This window comes from Manis pentadactyla, chromosome 12, assembly GCF_030020395.1.
Source record: "Manis pentadactyla isolate mManPen7 chromosome 12, mManPen7.hap1, whole genome shotgun sequence".
Taxonomy (NCBI): domain Eukaryota; kingdom Metazoa; phylum Chordata; class Mammalia; order Pholidota; family Manidae; genus Manis; species Manis pentadactyla.
The window spans coordinates 41,268,547-41,290,602 of NC_080030.1; the positions used below are offsets into that span (position 1 = coordinate 41,268,547).

Sequence of the window (22,056 nt, forward strand, 5' to 3'; positions counted from 1 at the left end):
ATTGAGAGAAAGAGTTTAGAAGGAAGTGTTTATAGCAATCTGACAGAGTAATTTTATGTAATTAAATGTAGTAGTGAAATAACTAGTTCTTACATATTCCATGGTTCCTTTTTTCATCTTACTATTCGCTTTTATTGTATTTGACCAAATTATGGTTCCATAACTGATTGGAAACTTGAAAACAAAAAACAAAACAAAAGAAAAATAATACCTTGGTCCTTCGCCACCAATAGTGTGAGAGTCACTTTTCGAATACAGAAGATTAGTGAGGTGGGAAATTGTCATAGATGAAGTAGAAATTATGATGATATTGGGAATAGTTAATGAAAATTGAGTACTTAGCTTGTGCCAAACATTGTGCTTAGTTTCTCTCTCTCCCTCTCCCTGTCCTTCCTGATTATGTTCTTGATATTAGTGCCAAAATCCACTTCTCTCAGAGTTATTCTTCGCTAAAAATCAAACCAACAGGTTTCCTTTCATTACCGATGCTCTTCTATAAATATATGAGGATAGAGAGTAATTGTGCTTCCCCTTCAAAAAAAAAAAAAAAAGAGCCCGTCATTTGATTTGCTTCCTATCTCTTTCCCTTATTACAGAGGGTACTTCCTGGGAGTTGCTAATAGATGTGCTGGGGCTCCTTGGTAGAACCTTTTTTCCTTCATCATGTGTAGCCTTTCTAATAGCGTCTGCCCACTCTTCCTGGAATGAGTAAAAATGTTTTGCTGTGTGAGTAAAGGCTGCTGATTGAATTGATTCCCATCACTTGTGTACTTCCTGGAGGTTGGTGTGTTTATCCAAAAAAAAAAAAATGAGCTGATAATGAACTCTGACAAAACCAGTTTGCTGAAAATACTTATGTTAAAGGCAGAGTGAAGGTAAGTAATTATTTTGATTAAACATATATAATAATGTGCTACTGGGAAAAATGACCATAAATCCTCTCTGATGAACTTTTACCTTGAGTAGGCTTTTGAAGGTTTACTGGCTACATGATTGTATCTTTAAACATTCTTTTTAGATGTCTATTAGTGTAAGACAAAGTCTACAGAATAGCTTTGGAAAGAACAGGTAATATATTACCTCACATGCTGAATCTATCTGAGGAGATGATGAAGTAAAGTTGTTCTTCACTATAGAAAGTTATTATGAAGTGCAAGAGAGAATCAGAGTTAGCTTACATTGGCTAGATTGTAAAAAAAAAGTTCAAATAGCACTCGGGATATTATATTAGACACAAATAAAAGGGACACATTTTGTGTGTTTTAGCACCTTCTCGGGATACTTCCACATAGTGTTAATCTTCTTATTCCCATTAATGTTTATATAAACACTGCTCTGTATTGAATTTCCATAGCCATTATCCCTGTTTGTGTTAACTATCTTAAATAATTATATGAATAATTACTATTAGGAGAAACAGTCTCTGGCACACCCCTTTTCAAAATTTGTGACTTTGTTTTCTGTACTAAATGTTTTTTATTTTCACAGTTTTTTTCCCCTTATGTTAACTTGTTTATCTTCTTTATGGGAATGCTCTCTGAAAAGTAGTTTGATAATTCTCAAATGAATATGTCACATGGATGAATTTACTGTCAGTACTTTCTGAAGTGATCACCTTATGACTCTATATTAACCACTAGTATTTTCTAGAATGGCACCATGAAAGTAATAGGGCTATGGGAAGGATACTTATTGTCATCACACAGTGATGACAAAGGTTGCTTTTACTGTAATATGTTTTTGATCCCGTTTCTAAAACATTCACTTTAAGCTAATGCTGCTGTTCTAAATTAAAGCAAATCCTTAATAAGTCAGATAAAATAGGATTTTTAAAAGCTCTGCTTTATCTGTACTGGTCTTCTAGACTTTCTGAAATCGCTAAGTAATTGAATGATCTTCCCCGTCATTGCAACTGTGCAAATCTGGCCTGTGTTAGAGAACTCTATTCACCTCTGCTAGAAAGAAACCTTGTCTTTCTCGTTTCAATCATTTAACACGCATTGACTGAGCTCACTGGTTCCCAGCCTTATTCGTGTGATGAAATTCCTGAAAAGTATGGTGCTTTTTACCCCATGTCAGTTTTGATGACATTAACATCAAGATAACTAACTTTTTAATTAATGTGTAAAATTAAAAACTGGTTCATATTAGATTCCAAAATAGAAAAATGTTAGTAGGTATCCACATTATAAGAAGAAAAAGAAAGGGATAAACTTTGTGAGAGATGTTTCTCCCCACTTTTTTCCTGTAAGCAAAGTAGAGGATGGTTCTAAGTGGAGAGGAAAGTAGAGCAGTGATTATTTTTTACTCTTTTATATATTTGTATATTTATAAATAAGTGTGAAAATATTACCTACATGAAGAGAATTGCTGACTCAATATAGTGTGACATTTAGGAAGCTTTATATATCACCTTAGGAAAATGAAAAAACATGGACAGATTGAGTGATGGAGTCAGAGTTAACCACCCAAAGGGTGGACAAGAATCATATTTTTGGGATTATGCACTCTGACCACACAAAGAGTTGACTTCTTGAATTTCTTGTAGTTTGAGTCCAATTGTAAAGGTGGTGATTTTGGAAAACACAGCCCCAAAAAAGCAAAAACTGGTTTGGATACAACTCTTTTTAGATAAACATGTCATGAGACAGGAAGTGACATTGAAAGCTTGCTTTGTTACATAGATAGATGCTGGCTTAGCTGAAACAGAGATTTAAAATTGAGGACTGAGTTGTTTTCCTTTGCAGGAAAAATACATCACAGCCAGGAATAAATATCTGTACATGGTGGATTGCTTCCTTGTCCACCCCAGTGCTAAAGAAGGCATTGCAAATTGAGCTTATTTAGCAAATACCTTTTTGGGGCTAAACACTGAATCAACAACTATAGGGCAAAATTGAATGCTTTCACTTAACATGACAAGATGGCTGCAATTATAATGAAGTTTGATTGTTGGATAAGGAGTTGATTGTGGGTACTATGAGTCACTTGAGACTCAGTTCATTTACATGTGATAAAAAGTACAGTGTTGGTTGTGAAATGAAAAACCAAACCATCAGTCTTCTTTCTTCATTGAGTAATCCTTTGTATAGATCCATGGGATAAGAAGATTCTATCCAATGGATACAGAAACTTTACAACCAGCACTATGAGAATTGAAGTGAACTCTCAGTTAAGAAGAAATCTTCAACATCTGTAGCCTGAAAACATTGTAGATGTTAACTATAATCACGATGCTGTGCATTAGATCTCCAGAACTTACTCCTCGTCTAACTACAAGTTTGTACTCTTGACCAGCAGTTCCCTAAGACTTCCCACCCCCACTCCAGCCTCGGGTAACCACCATTCTACTCTCTATTTCTAGGAGTTTGACTTTTTTAGATTCCATACATAAATGCTATCATGCAGCATCTTTCTCTGTCTGCCTTATCTCACTTAGCATAATGCCCCCAAAGTCCATCATTGTCACAAATGGCAGGATTATTGTCTTTCTCATGGCTGAATATTATTCCGTTTTCTATATATATCACATCTTTATCCATTCATTCATCTGGGGGCAGATGCTTAGGTTGTTTCTATGTCTTGGCTGTTATGAATAGTGCTACAATGAACATGGGGGTGCGGAAATCTTTTTGATAGCCTGTTTTCATTTCTGGTGGACATATACCCAGATGTGAGATTGCTGGATCATATAGTAGTTCTATTTTTAATTTTTTAAGGAACCTCCATAGTATTTTCCATAGTAGCTCAACCAATTTAGTTTCTCATCAACAGTACACAATCGTTTTCTCTTCTCTACATCCTCAACAATACTTGCTATTTCTTGTCTTTTTGTTAATAGCCAGATGTGAGGTGATAGCTCCCTGTGATTAAGATTTGCATGTCCCTGATGATTAGTGATGCTGAGCATCTTTCATGTGCCTGTGGCTATTTGAATGTCTTTTGTAGAAAAATGTCAGTGCGGTTCCTTTGCCCATTTTTTGATTGGATTGTTGTTTTTTGTTAGTTAGATGTATGAGTTCTATATATATATATATATATATATATAGGAAATTAACCCCTTATCAGATAATATGGCTTGCAAATATGTTCTCCCGTTCTGTATGTTGCCTTCTCATTTTGTTGGTTTCTAGTGCTGTACAGACCTTTTTAGTTGGGTATAATCCCACTTGTTGATTTTTGCCTTTGCCAAGTAAGGATGGTTGTGATCATTGCACCTGATCCTGGAAAAGGAGAAGAAGCAACATACAGTGAATATGTGTACAACTGGAAATGCCATCAGAATTCCTCCTCATTTCTCGGAAGACACAAGTAATGCACAATGGAGGGAAAGCCCTCTCTGAGCATTACCTCAGATTTATAGGTTTTCCTTGTTAATAGGCTTTGAAGGGAAAACAGTCTTTATCCCATAACAGCTTTCCCAGCACCTCACTATAAGAACTCAGTGAAATGTTTTCAAAGGTGGCCAGAGTGAGAGAAGCAGTGTGGAATGCCACGGCGCTTGCTCCCAGCCTGGCTCTCGCCCTGGTGGCGGGCCATTCCAGAGCCGCACAGTTCAAAAAATCTGAAGTCAGTTTTGTGCACAGATACGTACTTCTTTGCAAAGGTGAAACAGATTTCCCCTGCATCATTCTCCTCTGTGCTGAGAAATTAAATGGTTTCTTGACAGTCTTTAGAGAGGAGGAAAAGAATTGGCCTCCACATATTCAAAAGTGTTTGAGAGTTTCAGTCCTTGGTTATGCATCATTTTGTGAAACTTTTTTCTCTTTTTTACTTTATGACATTGAGAATGTGTTTTGCTTAAAACCAGAATCAGTGAACTCTAGAAATGAAAAATATAACACATATACAGATGTTCCCTTCTGTATTTACAAATAAAACCCAGCAAATTACCTTCAGCACCCGCTGTTTACAGTGGCACACAGGAAGTTGATGCGAGTAAGGGTTCCAGGATGTGATCACCCAGTACCCAAGGGCATGCTGCTATTCATGCTTACTCACCCACAGACAGATTGAGGAAGGCACTTCCTCAGCACTGTCACTAAGTAGGTCTCTTGATAGTTTTTCTTCCCCCAGCTATGTGTGTCTAATTTGTGGGGTAATTCACCTAGGTAGCAAAATATGATAAACTTTTTTTCTTATATATGGTTGTTTGCCAGGCAGCCCAGGAGAAATTTAGACCCCAACACAGTTGAGATGATGAACTTCTGGTATTCAGAGATACATACAGATCAGTCAGCAAAATGGAGAGGCAGCCTGCTCCAAATGGTATAGGGACAAATACAAGTGAAATCAGTGAATAGAAACTTTTCTTTTTTTCCCAGAAGGAAGAGTGAGGAGGAGAGAAAAGAAGATGCATTCAGACAAGCGATAAAGGACTAGCCTGCAAAAACATTGGCTGTTACCCTGTGTAAAATAGGAAGCTGCTGGAAGATTTTGAGTGGATGTGGGTGGAACAATCTTTTCTGAAATCATCTACTTACATTCTCAAAGACTCAACTTAGGCTGTTTTGCTAAGAATAGAATGAATAGAATAGGAAGGGGACGAGGTGGAAAGTGATAGAAACAGAAGAAGAGACCAGTTAAGAGGTCTCACATTTGCTGATCTGCTGACATGAGATCTGAATGAAGTAGAGAAGTAGAGGGTGACTCCAAAATGTTCTTGGTCTGAGCACTTTGAAAGATGAAGCTTTTCATTTACTGAAAGTGGGAGAACTGTGGGAGAAACAGGTTTTGGGGGTGGGAATAAGAGGGTCAGATGAGAACGTGTTATGTTTGAGATGCGCATTGGCAATGTCAAGTAGGTAGTGGGATAAATGAGTCGTGAATTTAGGAAAGTCACCTCTATTGGATGTGTACCTTGAGAATTCTCAACAGAAAACAGGTAGGTTCAGTAGAGGTCTCAGTGAGTTATCAAAGAAATGATCGAGAATTCTAAGGAGAGGGTACTGTGGCCACTGAAAATTTGAAGGTGAAAAGGAAACAACAAAATAGAGTGAGAAGACAAGACATAGCTAGTGAGATAGAAAGCCAACAGGGGGGTGTCATGCCCAGGGAGGCATGAAGAGAAAGTGTTTCAGAGAGGATGGAGTGATCGCTGTGCAAATGCTGCTGACAGGCCAAGACTGTTGTAAAATAACTCTTAGATTAAAACAGGGTGACGTTGTGATGCTTATAAAAATAGTGTCAGTGGAGGAGTAAGGTAACCCTTGCATTTTACTAATTTATGTAGTCTTAAGTTTATTTCTAGACTAGTTCTAAGCAGAGAAACATGGGGTTTTATTTAGCCAGTCATTAATTAAGTTCAGCATCATGTTTTACCAATTTCAGTACTTTCTTTTTTTTCTTAGTGTACAGCTTGATCAATCTTGACATGCATATACACTCATGTTACCATCCCTCAGACCAAGATATCAAACATTCACATTCACTTTATTTTCCCCTCCACCTATTTCACCCATCTCCCCACCCCTCCCCTATGACAGCCAATTAGGCTGTTCTCTGTGTATATGAGTCTATTTAAGTTTTATTTGTTTCTTAGTTTGTTTTGTTCTTAGAATTCACATATAAATGCACTTATATGATATTTGTCTTTCTCCAACTAATTTCACTTAGCATAATACTCTCAGGTCCATCCATGTTGTTGCAAATGGCAAGATTTCATTCTTTTTTTATGGCTGAGTAATATTCTATTGTGTATATGTACATCTTGTTTCTTATATTCCACTCCTTCTCCCTGATTTTCTTTTGTTCTGATTGAAGTAAATTACACCGAGGATTTGAATAATAAGCTCTGTTTTTATATCAGAAATAATCTTCACTCTTGAATTTTTGTTTAGCTAAATATGATATATATAGGGTGATAGTTTTTCTCCCTCAGCACTTGGAAAACAATACTCTCTTGTACATTGTCTTCTAGTATCTAACTGCTCAGGAAAAATCTACACCAGTACATGTAACTCCTCTATGGGTAATTCAGCTTTTTCCCTTATTTGGAGTTCTGTGGTTTTATTATATTGTGCATAAGTGTGGATTTACTGTAATTTTTATTTTATTGATCTTGCTCAGCATGTGGTGTGCTCTTTGAATGTGAAGGTTTGTATTGTTTTGTTTTCTTTCTCTTCTGGAAAATTCTCAGTCAACTTTTCTGAATATCTCTTAACTCTCTCTTCATGGTAAAATTTTCTTGGACACATATTGGAGCCTCTCAATGTTACTGCTGTCTTCATTTAATACTCCTTGAATGTTTCATCTTTTTATCTCTTTTTGCTGAATTCTGGGTACATTCCTTGGCACCACCAGTCATTCTCCTTGGGGTTGCTTAGGGAAGAGATTATTCCATCTGAATCGCTTTAATGGCTATGTGTTTCACATTTCTGTTGTTCATTCTGTCTATTTTTGTTCCATGTTTGCCTATTTGTTTTTATTATTTCTTTCTCTCTATGATAGGGAACATCTTTTTTTCCATATATTTTTATCTTACAATATGCTTATAAACTGATTTTTGGTGATTTTTTGCATTTGATCAGGACTGTATTTATCTCCTGATTGTTGGGTTGGCTGTCTGTTTTTTAGTGTTATTTGGACTTTTTGCTTTCAGGCAACACATTGAATGAGAGGTGTATTTCTCACTCTCACTTATATGCTCTGCAATGTAATTTTTTTCACCTGTTTCCACTAGTCCCCCAAGACCCTCAATCCCAAAATAGCTCTTCCATCAGCATTTCTGGATTTCCTCCTATCCAGTAACAATTTTGGATTGACCAGTTACTGAACCTGTGGGTGGCTTGGCCTAGGTCGGGTCTAGATGACTTCTCCTGAACCTGTCTCTTCTCAGCTAGGTACCACTGAAGGGCACAGGTAGTTCTTTCAGCATCTCTTTATTTGTTGTGGGACTCTGGCCCCTGATTTTATGCAGGAAACCTGGAATCTAGTCTCCCACTGCTCCGAGTTCAGTATCCCTAGAGTATGGGACCCTTGCACCTTTTTGTTTCCATTTCTGAATTACAAATGGCTGTGGCTTTAGCCCCTACCTAGCAACCATTGTGATTTTTTAGTCTGTTTTTGGTCTAAAGAGATGTTTGTCTTGTTTTCAAGACTGCAGTATTTTTTTTAAGTATTTATCATTATATTCAGAACTGAAAATATATTTTATGATCTAATGTCATTTAGTGCACCTTTTTTCTTATAACGTGCTGTCATTCAAAATACAACTCGAGTAATTCATGCATACAGTAGGCACTCAATAAATATTTCTATTTAATAGAAATTTTTCGGAATGACTAAAAATTCTGATGTAAAATCCCAATTAGAAAGTGGATAATTCCATCGTAGACAAAAATATATTACTTTACAATAAACATTTTTATAAAGAATTTGCTCCATACAGGGAACACTTGCAGTTTGGAAATTAAAAAATAAAAATCAAGATGAAGCACACTACAATATTTAGGCAATGACCCCTGGATCAGTGATACTCACAGACTAAGGGCCATTATATTCTAGGGCCTTAAAACCACCTGATATTCATTAAGAGATGATTATATACCTAATAACTTCTTAATTGGAAATGCTACAAGACTATAGAAGCAAGAGTATGAAATTTTTTAAGCTACATCCTTTACATGAACACAGGAAAAAATTTTTAATACATATTTTGTTCTCCAACTTAAAAATATCAGTCCTTAAAAATATAACTTTGAAAACATGATTGTGCCCATAGTACCAAAGTAATCCAAAGTATATTATATTTGTAGAAAGTATTGCTGTGTTACACATATGACAATATCTGTATATGATGTACATGCATTATATACTTGTAAAAAGCATCATTCAGTAGAATTTCTTCCTTTTTCTAAGAGGCCATGCTACATATGATATTATTCTACTAAAAAAATATTCATTTTTTAACCTCAACAAAGTCCTAGATCAGAATTGGTCTTATAAATAGATGGCAACTCATTTGGCTTGATTTATAAGGTCACAGGTAGGGTATCCTGTACCCCAATATTTCTCTCATCTGCCATAATATATACATCCCACCAAAGTAATTTCCCTGATTTTGATGACTTTTCATCTTTCCACAATTCTCTACTAAATGAAAATAAATTTTGAGTGGTGGGAGAAAGGGAGGTGATACAACATGGACACCTTGCTGAGAAGAAGGCATTTTGCCAATGTTACCAAGATTAGGTCCCTGGAGGTGAGTCAAAAGTGCCAGAAAGGAGATGAAGTGTTTTCAAACAAGGTGAGAGAACACCAAAAACAAACTCGATCTTCCTCACAATGTTATATAGTTAGAAACCAGTAAGGCAGCACTGATTTGTAAAGCTCAATTAACCTTACTGCAAACATCAGTGGAGAAGCCAGTTCCACACACCGCTGTCATCATTTAAAGCTGTACACAAGGGCAAGCTGATGAAATCATTCCTGAGTAAAGAAGGAAGTTGGAATTAATTTTTCAGACCTTATCATATTCACCTTACCAACTGGTTTTGACTATGTGGCAAGATTATTACTATAATTTAATGCAACAGGTAATAAAAAGTTGTCCCCAAAGTTATTAAGGTATTCGTCTAAAACATTTTGTTGAGGATGTTTAACTTGACTACTGAAGCTTATTCATTTTTACCTTTTCTTCAGTTATTGCCCCCACTTAAGTTTTAAATTATGCCTCCTTCAGCATAGGCACTCATCCTCACTGTAATTCTCTCCTACTTTACATACTTCCTCTCTCTTCTCTCAGCCAGCTGGGCCCCCAGGAGCTGAGATGCGGAAACGACAGCAGCTGCAGAGTGAGGGGGCGCCCACCGTGGCCCAGGCGCCTGGACAGCAGCGGCCCAACAACACCTGCTGCTTCTGCTGGTGCTGCTGCTGCAGCTGCTCCTGGTACGTGAGACTACTTGTGCACACCTGGGCTGATGAGGGCACTACCTGTGCACACCAGGGCTGGATGAGGGTGTCACCTGTACACACACCTGGGCTTGGTAAGGGCGTCACCTGTGCACACACCTAGGCTGGTGAGGGCGTCACCTGTGCACACTCCTGGGCTGGTGAGGGCGTCACCTGTGACACACCTGGGCTGGGTGAAGTCATCACCTGTGCACACACCTGGGCTGAGTGAGGACATCACCTGTGTATGATCAAGGTTATGATGAAATGTGGCATAATGTCCTCTTACTGTGGCCAAAATAGAAAATAAAAGGTATTTAGCCTTGGTGTTGAACAAGTTCTGACCCCTCTAGAAAACTTCATTTCCAGAAAACCACTGCACATTGTAGTAATTTGGAAGGTTTGAAGTATTTGTATAAATACCGAAACTGCTTCCCAGATGATAATTCTTTGTTAGGGAAAATCATATATGATTCATTTTCTTTCATTTTTAAGCCTTAACTATTTCAGATGGAGGAACTAGAGTTCTAAAGGAGGGGGACATTTCAGTAAAACTGTTGAATTTTTTTCTGTATCAATCATAAAGAGATCATCTAGCTCTTGTCTTAACCCATGAAGTGCAGTGTAATGACTTGATAGGATGGTTCTGAAGTCAGACTGCCTGCATTCAATTCTTGTCCTCGTCTGTCACTATCTGTTTGACCTTCAACAAGTTACTTACTGTCCTCACATTTCTTTTCTGTCAAATGACAGTAATATGAACCCCTGCCTCATAAGGTTGTTTAAACATTCAATGAAGTAAAACACGTGTGAGCTGAAAACAATGCCTGACATATAGGGTGCATTTAGTGAGAGTTAGCTCACCAGGCTATGGAATATTTCATATTGGGAAAATAAAATCTCTTTAAAGAGGATCTGGCTTGAAATAATGTATATTTTTTAAGAAGATCAGCTTGTGAATATGGTGCAAGAAATTATCTTAGAAAGGAAAGCTATTTTATTCTAAGTTCCATATACAACTTCACAAATATATTGTTACACACAGTGTGGAGGAGCACATTTCTGTTTCTCACTTGTTCCAGTAATCAGTGTCTGATTTTATTTACTGCCAAAACTTATTTCTGAATTGCTTCAGGATTAAAACACCAAAACAGATAGAGTACTGAAGTTTTGTTGTGCTTAATTCATTTACTACTAAACTTATTTAAGGAGAATTGCTTTTATTGATTCTTAAAGTGCACATTAAGTACAATAAAAGTGCACATTAAAAACATTCAACATGAGCTCAAGCATCAGACTGTCACAGAACACAAGCTAAGGATCAAGAATAAAACAGCTTTTGGAAGCTGCATTATCTCTGCACACGTCTAGAGTGAAGCATATTTGGACCCCAAACACGTGGTGCATTGGATAAGTGCTCCATTCGTTCTAGAATTGAGTTTCGTTGTCAAGAACTGTGTTTGTTAACAATGAGTCATGGAGGCTTGAGTCTAGGCTATAAAATGCACAGTCTATAAATTTACAGATCTTCTGTATGTGATAAATGGTAGGTAATTTCTAATTTAAATAACTTAATTTAAAAAAACAAGTTAAATTGTCTTGAACTATAGATTTTCAAATTGTGAGTATTATTTCATTGCAAATGAAAATGTCCTTTACACACGCATTTTTAAAATATCATTATTTTTGTACTTTGGGTTTAAGGAAAAAAAACTTGTAAAAGGCTTATTAGGAAAAAAAAATCAGAAAGGAGTGTTCTTCAAATTTTCTAGGCTAGGTCAAAAGAGCAGAACAAAAAGAAACACTACAAAATGTAATTTAGGGACGAAAACAAAGTTAGAAGTCAAAATATGAAATAACTGTCATTCGTAAATAGGAACAGTTGTCAAGTAGCTGATTTTACCTCCTTTTAAGGAAATAGAGTGCTAGAAACTTAAGTTTCTATATCTAGACATAAAGATAAGTACCTCACTCCAACCTCACAAGTTATGGGGTTTATAAACAATATAGTATTTCCCTCAAATTTGCATTTTTAATTCCTACTTCATTGTCAGCTCCTTTCCCATTTTAAAGTTTATTCCTATCTCTGTAAAATTACCACTAGAATTTAGTTTGAGGGATGGTACAGAGAGTAAGTACACAACTACTGACTATTTCCACAGTTACCTTAAAAAATCTGGAGTTTGACTTTCTTCACAGTGACTTATTAAGCTTATCTGTTCTCTGTCCCCAAACCCATCTCTCTCTATCTCCCTTTTCTTCCCCTAGTCCTCCACTTCAAGAAGAGAAAGCAAAGGACTGTGATTTAGCACATGAAACCATTGTTAATGAGTCAGTGATGTCTGAGTCTTGACCATAAAATGAACAGTCTATACATTTGCACATCTTCCTTCTATACGTGGGACCCAGCTGTTTCTGACCAGGAGGGAAGATCAGTTTTGTCAAGATCACTTGGCTAGAGGTTCAAGGTTGCCACTGTCAAAACCTAATGTTCCTCTAACTCTGAGTTCAAACAGAATGACCTGCCTCCTTGGGGAGTTAACTCTCTTCCTTCTTTATGAGAAAGAAACCTTTGAAAGATGGGGTTACCTCACAAAACTATGAACCAGTGAGGTCATTCAGACACTCACACAAGTGATGACACATGTAAACTAGAGACTGTTTATGTGCTCACAAAAGCGAGGTGCCTCAGAAAGCAGATAGAAAAGTAATGCTTCCAAAATTTATTAGAGCTTAAAGCTGATTTCCAAAATGTTTCACAAACCCTATCCTAACATCAGACATTGTATTAAAATAACCCAGTTTTTTTCAAGTCTTTAGGTGCTAATCCATCCTTGTTTTAATTCCTGTTTGCTCCTGGTGGTGTTCAATTAAGCAAGACAGATTTCCATGTTGAGTCATAAACAATTAGAACTCAAGAGACTTCATTTATCATCTGTCTCAAATGTTGCATAGACTTGCAGTGCTGCTCTGTGGTCAGGGCATGGTTCTGGGGGTATGGTGGGGGCTGGGGCGGGAGTACTGCTGGCCACAGCCCCAGGCTCCCCACTTGCAGTTTCCAAGGGAATGGTTCTGTCTTCGGCTATTCTACACATTAGGCTTAGGCTTAAGCATTTGTTTGAAAGAAAAAAATGCCCTCTCTAAAAAACCAGTGCTTGAGAAATGCTGTGTCTGATTTTACAGACAAGGAAACTGAGGGCTTGCCTCCTGTCACTAAGCTCATTCATGATCAAAGTGGGGCTAAAATGAGAATCTCTTAATATCCAGTCCATTGTTTTGCCTGCTTTAAGATGACACCTCCAAACTTCTCATTTCCAGATTTGATACAAGCCATTCCCAAAGCTTCTTACTTTGCGAACCCTTCAGGAATTCTTCCAAATACAACTTTTAAAATCAAATTCACAATCTCATGCACTACTGTGTGTTGCCTACAAGATGGGGCCCACTACATCAAATATTCATACTTCTTCCCAGGAGAAACTGGTCCCAGACTGAGTTCAGTAAATTAAGTAGCCCTGGGAAAAATAAAATTCTCTCCCCTTTGGACACATAAGTTCCTGGAGTTCCCAGACAATGAGAGAGATCTGACTAAGCAAACGTTAAGCACTTCATAAATTATGCTTTGGGTTGCCCACCCCCCGCTCTCAATTTTTAATGAGTACCACAGCCTCTATAAATCAAAACAGTGTAAAAATAATATCCTATTTTATCCTCTGACGCTGCCACACTTCAGCTCTCTGCCAATGGAAATACGAAGATACATGCTTTAAAAGTCAAAGAACATTTTTTAAAAGGAAAAACATGCTCCACGGTAAAGAAACCATCCCTTGGAAATAAATCTGCTCACACATGCAAGGTGAATCATTTCATCTGAGGCACCACTGAATAAACAGTTTTTCAATACCTGTTGCCCTTGGAGACCTGATTCATCTCACATGGGGGCATAAGTTTTCTGCACAGACTTCCCAAGTGCTTGTAACTGGATCATTGTCTCACTTACAAAGAATTCTACAGTGTTGAAACCCCATCCCACCATGGCATTGGTAGATTTGCTATGTAGTTTCTATAACTCACATGAATTTTAAACTCACACAATCAAAAGGCATCTACCAAAATGAACCCTGGTTTCCAGGCCGTGCACACAAAACCAAACCATGGACATTAGGACTATGGACCTTCTATATGTCAAGCATTTGTTACTTATTTACAATTTATTGAATGCCTGTTATTGCCTAGTACTGTAGTACTTCATCAGCTTTCACCAGATTCCCCCGCCTCTACAGGGAACAAATTCTCAGTAAGCAGTGGAATCTAGGTATCAGTATTTGGTGTTGCCCCCACCCGGGTCACCCTCTAGAAAAGCTTAGTATTCAAGTTGCTTCTGCCCACTTATGTAGCCCTGTATTGCATATGACCAGAGTGCAAGAATAAGAACTCTGACCCCTTTCCAGGGAAGTCATACCATTAGTACTCTTTTGCTCTGAGTTTTCTGTAAGTTCATGGTTTTCTGAGTGTTACATTGCAGTTTTCAGATCATCAATGGAAAGATGGATGTAAAAACAAAATAACAGATGAAAATACTATGCCCAGTTTTCTTCACAAGTGTAGAAAGAATGAACCAGAAAAGAGCTGGAGATAGAAGATTAAATTATTTCAGGCTAGAAGAAGGCAAAAACCCAGTTAGAAAGCAAGGCAGCTCCCAGCCAGTGAAAGCTAGCTCAGTGAGGGACCAAGGAAGTACCCTGCTCGGTCCCTGGTGGGGACCCCTGTGGCCTGACTCCCCTGAGCCGAGTCTAAGGATCTGCAGTGTGAGGAGCCTGATGAGGAATCACAGAATCGCAAAGGGAGTGAGGAGGCAGAGAAGGGCAGAGTCTGAAGGCAGAAGCCACAAAAGATGCAGAACAGGAATGCCGACCCCACCTTGGCCTGTGAGCGTGAGGAGCCACTTCTGAGAGAGGCGGTGCCTCCAGAGACCTGGGGGAATGAGTCTGCAGAAGGCTGAGGTGCAGGACAGTGTGTCTGACATGCAGGTAGAGTTTGCGAGGAAGCAAGAGAGTGTCCTCAGAGGCAGAGGGAGAGGGGCCCCCCTCTGGGGAGGAAGCCTGGAGTCCTTGGGTGATTGGAGAAAGGAGAGTGCAGGTAGAGGGTGGGCCTTGCAGGGGCCCAGGGCTCTGGGAGTCCTGAGTGGCGTCTGCCGGGCCAGACAGAGCTGCTGGCTCCACGTCGTTTCAGGGTCTGGCGCAGGGAGGATCTCTCAGATCTCAGCAGACCCCTGTGTGTGGTGATGTGGTGAGGGCCCTGCATGTCCGGGCGGGCCAGGATGTGGCAGTGTCAGAACAGCTCTGACCATGGGCCAGGGCTGTCCATGCCTGTGGCCGTGCCTCCCTCTGCCCTGAACAAGGCGGCTGAACCCAAGGGCCAGTCTGACTCCCCACCTCACTGGTTTTCACTCCAGTGATTCTCCTTTTCTTTGACATGTGATTTTTTAAGGATAAAACTGCCAGTAAAATTGTGTTATGAGGATTTTACAGTTGAATTTATGAAAGTTCGTGTTGGCCAACTGGAACTAGGCATTTTCATAAACATATCCTAAAGGTTTATGCTTTAAAATAGCCAAAAATAAATTCTGGCTTATAACATATTACTTGACACATAGTAGGTGTTAAATTAATATTAAGGTATTGAATAGATGATGGAATTTGGATTTTTCATTTAAGTCTACTTCATAAAATATGGAAATTTCTGTCAGAGAAATTCTTTTAAGAACTTACAGGCATGTTCTCCCAGGCCTTCGTATAATTACATGGCAGGTAATGCTTGTCAGGATCACTAGATTTCTTATGCACCATTTTCCTTCATTCTCCCGTGTGTGTGTGTGTGTGTGTGTGTGTGTGTGTGTGTGTATGAATTAGGAGAATTCATATAGCAGAAATGGTAGTAGTAGTAGAGAGAGGCAGGATTCTGGGAGAGGACACTAAGATCTGTTTAGTGTTACTAGGATATAAAGTTTGAAAGGACAAAGAAGACTAGAGAGAGAGTGTCAAGTAATAAAATATCTTTGGTGCTATGTTAAGGAGTTAGGACTGTACAGTTTTCTTGGATATGGAAAGTGATCAAAGATTATTAAGGAAGGAGAGAACAGAGTCCATTATATGTTTTAAGTTTTTCCCTCTGGAGGCAATGGAAAACATGTAGAAGGACAAGACAAACGACAAGACTGAGGAGGCTTTCGTAACAGCTTCAGCGAGAGATGTTGAGGCCCAATATACAGATGCAGTGGAGAAATTACAGATTCAAGAAAAACTTAGGGTGTTCTGTCAAGAATTTGCAGTAGATGAGAAAGAGGAGGCATCAATACCCTGCTTGCTGGAGGGGTCGGGCTGCTGGAGATCCCGTCACACAAGAACACATTGAGATAGGAGGTTGCGGGCCTGAGAGTTAGTTGTGAAAATGAACTGGGAGCCCACAGGGCAAGTCTTGATCTGACACAACAATCCGGAAGTCTCAGTGTACAGAGATGAGAATGATGGTCTGGTGTAGGCACAGTGAGCTAAAGACCAACAGCTCAGGAAATGCCAACATTTAAACAAAGCAGTGGAAGCACACAGACATGGCACTCAAAGAGAATCTGAGAGATCACACAGACACCGCACTGGGCTGGCATGGAAGCCAGGACGGCCCAGCATTTCACAAAGAAGGGAATAGCTGATGTCGCAAATAGACCAGAAGGCCCAATGCAATAAGAATATAAAACGTCTGTCATCTGGCCAACTAGGAGGTTATCAGTGAACTCTGAGAATCAAGCTTCTCCATAAGGTGCACAGGAGGAGGAATTTAGAGAAAGAAAAGCTGCTGAGAGAGAAAATGAGCGTGTCCCTCTTCCAAGCTTCTGAGACACCATGTTCTCTCCAGGTGAAGATTCAGTTCAGAAGAAGCTGGGGTTCCTTTCTTGATTTAATGAAAGCAAATCATTCAACTTGTAGAAAAGTATGAACCTCAGCCCTTCAAAACCCAGGCCAAATTTATTAGGTATCTAAACAATATTAAACAACTTGCTTCCAGCTTCTCCAAATCAATACAAATAATACACAAGTAGGCAGCTAAGACATTTTTGGTACCCCACCCTATCTATGAAATGTCGCAGTTGTGCTCTGTCTGACTGAAATAAGTATTAACTCTATGTTTTTGTCCCTCTCATTAAAATTCTTCATTATCTCTCTTAGGCCCAGCTTTCTTTCTTTCTTGATCTAGGTATGGTAGACCTAATGAAATCTACCAGCTGCTTCAGGACATCACTCAGGAATTACTTGTTCTTTGTCAGATAAGACAATGAGATCCACTTCTTGGATATGACTTGATTGTATAATAATTCTGTGTAATTGAGTTTTATAAATATAATTTTTGATGCTATAAAATTCATATCCCTGTTTCAGATAGCAATAGACTATATATGAATGTGCATCCCTGCTCCTAAGTAGGAAGCAAATGTCTGCCGTTTCTACATTTTATATAAAGCAACAGACTATCTTAAAGTAAAGAGCCCTTTTAATCAACCAATTTCGTAAGTAATAATGGAACAATAACTCCATGTGTTTCATTCTAAATAGATGTAGTCTTGCCATATTTAATGATCACACACAAATTCTAATAAGGTCTTCCTCATATAAAGCCTACTATTCATGAAGCAGCCTAGGGTAGGGAAGAAACAGTGGTGCTGCAGTTAGACTGGTGGCATCCTTGTTTCATGACATCTTTTTGTTAAACCTTTGGCAAATGACTTAATCTCTCTGAGCCTCAGTTTCTTTATCTGTAAGATGTGATTAGTTACATATATTAATCAGTTAGTTCAGGGATTCATACACTGTAGGGCATCCCCTGAATAATCCTTTACTAGTAGATGTTATTTCTCACCTCCTCACAACTCTTAGTCTGAAGGGAAACTACCTGACTTGGTAGAATTTGACCACTGTGAATTTAGCATGTTTAATTTACATGTCAGCAAGTGTAAGGGAACCTATTTCTTCATTCTGTGTCCTTCGGCCATTTCTCCCTGACTCTCACATTAGCCAGCACAGGTATAATTTAGCATTCCTGCAGCATACACACACAGCCAGAGGATTCCCAGAGAGTTGAAAGTTCATTACATACGTGGGTTAAATTTCCCCAAAGATCAGGATTATTGTCTTCAGTCATATTGTTCTCGAGGATGCTCCTGCCTCATCCCATACATATTCACATACAGTCACTGGAAAATACTAGGGAAGAATGAATGAATGGGTGGATGGATCGGTGATCCTGCCAGCTATCAGATGTTTCTCTAAGTACGAACTGTTAGAATTCTAACTTCTGCACTCTGCTTTTTATGATAGGGACACGAGGTAACCAGAACCAGAAGCTTGAGTTCCAACTTAACTGATGTGTTTAAAGATGTGGATGATTACATGCCATTTTAATAATAGTGTCTGCTAACTAAATAAAAGTCCATTGGCCTTTTCACATCCAAGATATTTGCTTTCCCACAAAAGCATCCACTAACTTAATTATGACTTACAGGAAAAATTACAGAGGGTTGAAGGGAGAGCTTAAAATAGGACTTCAATCAAACTGAGAACTGAAATAGGAAAATTCTGATGATTGGTGTGCATTATATAAAATACATCTAAATATTCAGTCCTGTAATTCTCTTAATTTTAAAGGAAAAAAAGAAACCCTTTTTTATTCCAAATAGAAGTAATGGTTATTTAACCAAACATAAGCTTACATAGCAGATCCAGTATTTTAACCACGTAATAACTTGTTAAGTACAGTTATCATTCTTAGTCAAATTAATGTTGATGAACCTAAAATGCGTGGCTTGGAGTTTGCAATAAAAACATAATACCAACAGTAAAAGGGAATTTTTGAAACCCATCTTTTTAAATGAAGGCTGTATAGTGCAAAATTGGTAGCAAAGAGAGAGTATGAGAACATGAGATTTGTCTTCCATTTCCATGTATCAGAAGAAACTAATGTTTATATATAACCCAAACTGCAACTGAAATAAGTTGGAGAATCTACTCTCACAATGGCTCTTTTAAAACACTTTAAATAACAAATATTTCTTGCCTGTTGGTCGTTAAAAATTTTTTCCAATTAATTCATTCTAAGAATGTATGATGTAATTCAGTTCCATATTACCCCAGCAAGAGATATTAGCATTCAAAACAACTTAATACTGAAAAGGATAAGTACAATGTTAATAGAATTATGCCTTTCTTTTTTAAGATTAAAGTATTCTTAAATCAAATGAATTGGATGGAGCCAGGGTATATCCACGTTTTCTAAATACCAGAAAGGCAAATAGGTGTGTTATGCACACCTCCCAAGATTAAATTTATTCCCTTGGAGTTTGATTTTTTCCTCACAAAAATTGAATGGCTCTCTTCAGATTCCCTAGAAAGATCAGAACTCCACATAGAAGAATAGATTTGTTTTCCAAATAAGGGTAATTACTCCCAGATACGTTTTTGGTTTTCTATTATTTTGATTAAAATGTTCAAGTTTATAAAGACAACACAGCCATCTAGTGGAATGATTTTTAATAACAGATTCTTTTACTTTTGAGAGGTTTTAAGTTCAGGAAATGAAAGCTTAAGCCAAACAAAAATACTTATTTTATGACATAGGATACATTATTACACAAAATAGGATCAGTATTTACAGGGACAGTGTATTTTTTTAGACATCTGTTGTAGAACATTTCCAGGCACAAATTTCTAACTGCCATTCTAATCTCCCCACACTCCATTCAAAACCAAGTTTACTCAACATGTGTAAATGAAAGAGATGAGGTGCAAGTCATAGGTTTGACTATAACTGAGTTTTTATATGCCTGAAATTATGGCTGGCTTCTGGGCATTGTCCCGCCTCCTGGTGCCTTGTCCTGCCTTTTGTAGTCTTGTCCAAGCTGCGCTTCAGGACTTGCTTTCTGCCTTCCCCTCCCCGCGGTTAGCTTTGTTGATGGAAGCAAGTTGTGCTCCCCAGGGAGATTCTTTCCAGGAGCAACACCTGTCTGCAGTCATGAATGGCATCACCTCTGCCCTTCCTCCTGCAGGCTTTGCTGTCAAAACCTTCGGTAAGAAATCCTTTCTGGGAATCTCCAGTCCCCGGGAACTGAGAAACTCCCACTGGGCAATAACTCCTACAGACTCGTATCTGTGGGGTAATGCCGACAGAGGGGGCATTTGCACTCAATACACTGGTTTATAATAGGAGGTTTACCCTTTCCAGACATGTAAGAGCAATCATTTTTTGTAAATAACGAAAAGTAAAATACCATAATAAATTCCATTATCTAAAGAGAAGCAACACTGTATAGCAAAAGACAGGAAGTCAGAAGATGTGAGTCCTAGTGCTATAGCCCTGGTGTGTTTCACTTGTGGGCATTGTGTAAGCCAACCGTGGTGACTGTTTACTCTGAAATAAAATGGGAATGATTAATAACAAATCCTCCACTTACCTTACAGGACTGTTATGAGGAAAAAGTAGGAAGGAAATGTATGAGGAAGTGTTTTATGATAATGGCAAAGAGCGAGTCTTCATTTGTAAACTTGGAATTGTCATTTAAATATTCAACCAGTTTGCCTCACATTTCATGAAGCATGTGTCATAATTTGCCTTTGGGTCACAAGTGCTCATCCTTGCTTTACAACCTTGGGCAGCAGGCCTCTACCATTAGAATGGGAAGATAAAACATGGAAAGCAAGTCATCTTCAAAGAGTGAGTGTAATCTTGATTTGGAGTCCACCTCACTGTTTTCTTGACCCATTACATAACCACATCTCACTACCTGTTCTGATTTATGGCTCACCTCGAGCATCTTACCTGTCCATTTTGGTCTACATTTATATCATGCCCTTTTATAATTTCCAGCCTCTACACTTTCAAAAGCCTTTACAACTTTTCCCCTCTGCTTGGAATTCCCTTTGTCCAGGTCTCCATCTGCCAATCACCTGCTCATTATTCAACTCATTTTAATCATTATATTCTCTGTAAAGCCTTCTCAATTCTCTCATGCAAAAGTATAGATACCATACCTGTGTCTAAGAAACCCCATATGTGTACCTGATTTTAGCTCTCTTTGTAAAGCTATATGATGCTTATTTACCTGTTGAAACTCCTTAATTATAGATCCTCTTGTCTTATTCATCTTGAATTTCCAACTAGGCAGTGTTTCATAAACCAGGTGTCTCATACATATCCATAAATTGTTGATTGTTAAATAAAGCTGTAGTATTATTTTACCATGCTGCTTTAACCCAGGAAAATGAAACACTTAAAGAATAACCTATCAATTCTTTTTCCAAACATGAAGGATGTTGAGTTCATTTTTATACTGGGAATTTGAGGTAGAAGCTGTTAAATAAAAAGGAAAAACTGATATCACAATGTGAGAATATTGAAATACTGAATAGTAGCTGCACTTTACCAAAATGGCTCTTGATTGAGCCTTGATGTCATACTGTATTAAATGTAAGCATCTTATTGATTCCTCAGTTGAGTCTTTGTGTAAATATATGTGGTTTTTGTGATCAGCCTCTTTCCCAGAGTTACCATGGCTACTGGAAAGTTTTCACCTTTTTTTGCAACTATTTCAGGGGTTGTCCCTAAGAACCAATTATTTTTCTTAAAAAAAGTAGACTGTCTTCCAAAATACGCTCCACACATATCCATGATGATGAATCAGTAGGCAAACTCCGTAATGGTAATGTTTTCCCCACCACACTATCCAAACTTCCCCATAAACAAGCCAAGAAAAAACCCACACACAAAGAGGGCATATTTCCTTGTTTTCTCACATATACCAAATGTGTTTCTCCCTTTGCAAAGTCACCCTTTTAGGAAATTTCTAGAGGAATTTCAAATGTTAATTTTAGTGTACTTAGCCTAGACTATTAGCATTTTCTTCCATAAAATATTTAAGCTTTGATCAAGACACGCACAGTAGGTATTGTACATGCATTCTGTTCTTTAGTTGTTTAAAAAAGTAGAAATGTTAGTTTAAAATGCTACAAACATTGTAAAAGTGGAGAAAAAAATGTATCCATGTGACCCTTTACTACTGTTAAGCTTAATGTTTTCTTTTAAGAACTTGTCTTAAGCCTATATAATATGTATGTGTTGATC

The 22,056-nt window shown here is 38.0% G+C and overlaps 1 protein-coding gene across 2 annotated transcripts in view; it reads left to right on the forward strand.

Annotated features, from left to right (window-relative positions):
* Nucleotides 1-22,056, forward strand: part of RGS17 (regulator of G protein signaling 17) — an 84,055-nt gene that overhangs the window by 43,576 nt on the left and 18,423 nt on the right. Inside the window, exon 2 of one of the 2 annotated variants that reach the window (XM_036911887.2) lies at nt 9,750-9,888. In XM_036911887.2, the coding sequence (XP_036767782.1) occupies nt 9,770-9,888 (119 nt within the window). In that variant the 5' untranslated portion in view covers nt 9,750-9,769. Of the gene's footprint in view, nt 1-9,745; nt 9,889-22,056 lie in introns of both variants that reach the window. The other variant, XM_057489082.1, reaches the window with a different exon arrangement.